Below are 6,029 nucleotides of genomic sequence, written 5' to 3'. Positions count from 1 at the left end.
AATTAGAGACCCTGAGATTCTCAAAACAATATATGAACACTTTAAGGGAGTTCACACAAATTTTCTATATTGCTCTGCAGAAAAATTAGACTAATTTAACTCTGGATAATATAATTGTTCCTTCTTTTCTAAATTTGATAAGCAAAATTACATTTCTTTGTTTTCTGATTTGTTCAATTTGTATTTATTTTTTCTACTAGGATAATTGAATACTTTTATTTGCTCACTTCTTATTAGCAATTTTATTGAATTGAGTCTTTTCACTGTCTTTGGGAGAGATGTTTTTCCCTTAATGATTTATATGAACTCATTCTAAATGTGTTACACAACTTTATTATTATGTTCCTTTAATTTAAATTGCTGTCTCCACAATGACTTTGTTAACAGAGTAATTCTGTAACAGAGTATTCTGTAATACAGAGGGCTGGATTGTCTTATAAGACAACAGTAATTTATAGTTAGTATGCAGTGTTGATCATATCACTGGTCCTTTGTTCTATCAAAAAATTATGGGTATGGATCAAAATCATACAGTTTGTTTCATCTCTTTTAGCACTAAAGAGAATTATAAGTTCAGAGTGGTACTATTACTAAAAAATTATTTTTTAACATTACACAATGTATACAAGTATCAAAACATCACGTGGTACATCATAAATATAAACACTTTTTATATTTTATGTATTAATTAAATACATTTAAAATATTTTAATTTAAAAAAGAAATGAGTTTCACCTCTATAAATGCCATAATATTTTGAATACATTTTGAAAACTAAATTGTCTTCTAAGACACAACTGGTTGTTACCTTTATTTTTTGATTTTGCCTGTTGCTTAATGAGTCATTGTTACTATTTTATTGATTTTTATAGGTTACTAATATTTTCATTTTTCTTACTATGTATTGCTCCATTTGCTTCATTGACTTCTTCAGTAACATTAATTATTTGTTACTTTGCTTTAGACTAATTTCCAATTTTTACCCATTTTCTATACCTCATGGAGAGCACCATAAGATGCTATTATATTTTTATCCTTCAGGAAAAATCAAGTCTATTCTTTTCTGCTTTCAATAAATTTTTATTTCTACTACTACAATTTGTTTTCATTATAATATTTCCATAATTACGTATAAAACTCTAATTTTAAGCCTGTCTTTTAAGAAATTTATTTTTCATTTCTGTTGCCTAGAAATCTTTTATAAACTATATTACAAGTTCCTGTTTGTTATATACCCCCATGTTACTGTATATTTCTTGTATTATGGCCTTTGTTCCAATTTATTATAATTGATTATATCAATATCTTCTTCATTAAAATCTAGGCTTCAATGAGCAGTCAATGGTCATCTCTCCCATGCCTCTAGAGAGCAATAATTGTTCAATTTTTTCATGCTATTTAAGATTCAATCTCTTATTTTACATAGTTCAGATTAACATTTGCTTATGAATGTTTTCATTCTAAACTAAACCCTAATATTTCTCATATTGTTTATAAAATTATTGTGGGAATTTGAGTCTGTTTTCTATTTGCCTATTCTTGAAGCAAAAGTAATTAAAATTTTCTTAGACACATGAATTTTCCACTTAGTTGTATTAAATATTTCTCAGAATCTCAGTTTCAAGAGCCAATGGATGACAGAGTACTGGTGATCAGTTTTCAATTAAAGCTTTTCTAGATTGGAGAGGAAGTTCCTAAGGTTGTTTCCCATAATCTGTGTAGCAAGAAAGAAAAATTATTTTGAGATTTGAAGTAATCGACAGTTCTTACATCAAGAGAGAGTACATTAAACCATCCACATCCTATAGACATTGTCTCCACCTATTTCTTCATTTTCTTACTTTGAAAAATCTCAAAGTAAAATATAATAAAACAATACAATTATTCCACTACATACTCTGTCAAATAGTTTTAGAAGTGTAGTCCTAAAATATAGAAGGGTAATTATTAAGCTTGATTGTAGATAAAATAATGAATCTTTAATGAAGGCATGAATAGAAAATTTCTAATGTTTTTCCATCTGATTCTACTACTTTGCCTCAGATCCCTACTCACTTACTCCCATTACTAAATTATTTTAAGTGTGCAGCAGAAAATGGTATAGGTGGACAGGCTGCAATTTGTTTTAGAAAATACAGTCACAAAATAGAAAATGATCACAAAAAGAATAAGATTAGGAAGAACAAGGCATTGCTCCTCTCAGAGCTTAGGCACTGTGTATGCTTCCTGTGTCTTTATTCTTAGAGAGCAAAATGCCCTGCCTTTTCCAGATAAGTTCCTGATTTTGCCTCTTTCCATGACAGTAAGAGAAATCTGAAGAATCTATCCCTTCCAATCAAAAAAATCTCTCTTCCTGACCACATTGGAGATTTATGCCTACATCTATGACTGCTGAAAACTGGACAAGAGTAAGTGAGTTTGTCCTCATGAGCTTCTCTTCCCTACCTACTGAAATACAGTCATTGCTCTTCCTGACATTCCTAACCATCTACCTGGTCACTCTGATGGGAAACAGCCTCATCATTCTGGTGACCTTGGCTGACCCCATGCTGCACAGTCCCATGTACTTCTTCCTCAGAAACTTGTCCTTCCTGGAGATTGGCTTCAACCTAGTCATTGTGCCCAAAATGCTGGGGACCCTCATTGCCCGGGACACAACCATCTCCTTCACTGGCTGTGCCGCTCAGATGTATTTCTTCTTCTTCTTTGGGGTGGCCGAATGCTTCCTCCTGGCCACCATGGCATATGATCGCTATGTAGCCATCTGCAGTCCCTTGCATTACCCAGTCCTCATGAACCAAAGGACACGTGCCAAGCTGGCTGCTGCCTCCTGGTTTCCAGGGTTTCCTGTGGCTACCGTGCAGACCACGTGGCTCTTCAGTTTTCCATTCTGTGCCACCAACAAGGTGAACCACTTCTTCTGTGATAGCCCACCTGTGCTGAGGCTGGTCTGTGCAGACACAACACGGTTTGAGATCTACGCCATCGTGGGGACCATTCTGGTAGTCATGATTCCCTGCCTGCTGATCTTGTGTTCCTACACTCGCATTGCCGCTGCCATCCTCCAGATTCCATCAGCTAAAGGGAAGCACAAAGCCTTCTCTACCTGCTCCTCCCACCTCCTTGTTGTCTCCCTGTTCTATGTATCTTCAAGCCTCACCTATTTCCGGCCCAAGTCAAGCAATTCTCCTGAGAGCAAGAAATTGTTATCATTGTCCTACACTGTTGTGACTCCCATGTTGAATCCCATCATATACAGCCTGAGAAATAATGAGGTGAAGAATGCCCTCAGCAGGACCTTCCAAAAGGTCCTAGCTCTCAGAAGCCACCACCTATAGACATCCTGTCTCCCTCTCTTTAAGTCTCCATGGGAGGAAAACCCAGGTATTGAAATGGCTATTGTAAAGCTCAATGGAGAAAAAAGAGCTAAGAGGTAGTTAAGACCTGTCATTACCACTTGCCAACTTCTCTCTTCCTATGGTAGGCTCATGTTGCTTTCTTTTTTTTTTTTTTTTTTTTTTTATTGTGAACAAATGGGATACATGTTCTTTCTCTGTTTGTACATAGAGTAAAGGCATACCATTTGTGTAATTATACCTTTACATAGGGTGCTGTTGGTTGATTCATTCTGTTATTTTTTCCCCTTCCCCCCACCTCTCCAATCCCTCTTTTCCCTCTATACAGTCCTTCCTTCCCCCATTCTTGCCCCCCTCCCTAACCCTCACTCTAACCCTAAAACTAACCCCTCCCACGCCCCATTATGTATCATCATCCACTTATCAGCAAGATCATTCTTCCTTTGGTTTTTTGAGATTGACTTATCTCACTTAGCATGATATTCTCCAATTTCGTCCATTTGCTTGCAAATGCCATAATTTTATCATTCTTTATGGCTGAATAATATTCCATTGTATATATATGCCACAGTTTCTTAATCCACTCATCAACTGAAGGGCATCAAGGTTGGTTCCACAATCTGGCTATGGTGAATTGAGCAGCAATGAACATTGATGTGGCTGTATCTCTGTAGTATGCTGATTTTAAGTCTTTTGGGTATAGGCCAAGGAGTGGGATAGCTGGGTCAAATGGTGGTTCCATTCCAAGTTTTCTAAGGAATCTCCACACTGCCTTCCAGAGTGGTTGCACTAATTTGCAACCCCACCAGCAATGTATGAGTGTACCTTTTTCCCCACATCCTCGCCAACACCTGTTGTTGCTTGTGTTCTTGATAATCGCCATTCTGATTGGGGTGAGATGGAATCTTAGGGTGGTTTTGATTTGCATTTCTCTTATTACTAGAGATGTTGAACATTTTTCCATATGTTTGTTGATTGTTTGTAGGTCTTCTTCTGTGAAGTGTCTGTTCATTTCCTTAGACCATTTGTCGATTGGGTTATTTCTAGTCTTGGTGTTGAGTTTTTGAGTTCTTTATAGATTCTGGAGATTAGTGCTCTATCTGAAGTACGATTGGCAAAGATTTTCTCCCACTCTGTAGGCTCTTTCTTCACATTGCTGATAGTTTCCTTTGCTGAGAGAAAGCTTTTTAGTTTGAATCTATCCCAGTTGTTGATTCTTGCTTTTATTTCTTGTGCTATGGGAGTCCTGTCGAGAAAGTCTGGTCCTAAGCCGACATGTTGAAGCTCTGGACCTACTTTTTCTTCTATAAGATGCAGGGTCTCTGGTCTGATTCCAAGGTCCTTAATCCATTTTGAGTTTAGTTTTGTGCACAGTGAGAGATATGGGTTTATTTTCATTCTGTTGCATATGGATTTCCAATTTTCCCAGCACCATTTGTGGAAGAGGCTATCTTTTCTCCATTGCATGTTTTTGGCACCTTTGTCTAGTATGAGAAAATTGTATTTATTTGGGTTTGTGTCCGTGTCCTCTATTCTGTACCATTGATCTACCTGTCTATTTTGGTACCAATACCATGCCATTTTTGTTACTATTGCTTTGTAGTACAGTTGAAGTTCAGGTATTGCAATACCCCCTGCTTCATTTTTCCTGCGAAGGATTGCTTTAGCTATTCTGGGTTTCTTATTCTTCCAGATGAATTTCATGATTGCTTGTTCTACTTCTGTAAGGTACATCGTTGGGATTTTAATTGGAATTGCATTGAATCTGTATAGCACTTTTGATAGTATGGCCATTTTGACAATATTAATTCTTCCTATCCAAGAACATGGGAGATCTTTCCATCTTCTAAGGTGTTCTTTGATTTCTTTCTTTAATGTTCTGTGGTTCTCATTGTAGAGGTCTTTCACCTCTTTTGTGAGATTGATTCCCAAGTATTTTATTTTTTTCGAGGCTATTGTGAATGGAGTAGTTTTCCTAACTTCTCTTTCTGAAGATTCATCACTTATGTATAAAAATGCATTGGATTTATGAGCATTGATCTTGTATCCTGCTACTTTACTGAATTCACTTATGAGTTCTAAGAGTTTTCTGGTGGAATTTCCTGGTTCCTCTAAGTATACAATCATATCATCAGCAAATAGGGATAGTTTGAGTTCTTCTTTTCCTATTCGTATCCCTTTAATTTCTTTGGTCTGTCTAATTGCTCTGGCTAGAGTTTCAAGGACGATATTGAATAGGAGTGGTGAGAGAGGGCATCCCTGCCTTGTTCCAGATTTTAGGGGGAATGCTTTCAGTTTTTCACCATTAAGAATAATATTAGCCATGGGCTTAGCATAGATGGCCTTTACAATGTTAAGGAACGTTCCCACTATCCCTATTTTTTCTAGTGTTTTGAGCATGAAGGGGTGCTGTATTTTATCAAATGCTTTTTCTCTATCTGTTGAAATAATCATGTGATTCTTGACTTTAAGTCTGTTGATATGGTGAATTACATTTATTGATTTCCTGATGTTGAACCAACCTTGCATCCCTGGGATGAAACCCACTTGATCATGATGCACTATCTTTTTAATACATTTTTGTATGCGATTTGCTAAAATTTTGTTGAGAATTTTTGCGTCGATGTTCATTAAGGAAATTGGTCTGAAATTTTCTTTCCTTGATGTGTCTCT

At 36.3% G+C, this 6,029-nt stretch overlaps 1 protein-coding gene across 1 annotated transcript; it reads left to right on the top strand.

Moving 5' to 3' along the window:
- Window positions 1-2,384: 2,384 nt before the first annotated feature.
- LOC124960143 (olfactory receptor 10A5-like) lies at window positions 2,385-3,338 on the top strand. Its single transcript, XM_047518709.1, has one exon. The coding sequence runs from the start codon at window positions 2,385-2,387 to the stop codon at window positions 3,336-3,338; it is 954 nt and encodes a 317-aa protein (XP_047374665.1).
- Window positions 3,339-6,029: the final 2,691 nt, after the last annotated feature.

Source organism: Sciurus carolinensis, chromosome 11, assembly GCF_902686445.1.
Source record: "Sciurus carolinensis chromosome 11, mSciCar1.2, whole genome shotgun sequence".
Lineage (NCBI taxonomy): Eukaryota > Metazoa > Chordata > Mammalia > Rodentia > Sciuridae > Sciurus > Sciurus carolinensis.
Note: the sequence above shows the minus strand (reverse complement) of the source record. Positions and strands in the feature narration are given on the sequence as shown.

Bases quoted from the DNA above. Each gene is read 5' to 3' on its own strand.
- LOC124960143 (XM_047518709.1), top strand. From the start codon at position 2,385: ATGACTGCTGAAAACTGGACAAGAGTAAGTGAGTTTGTCCTCATGAGC.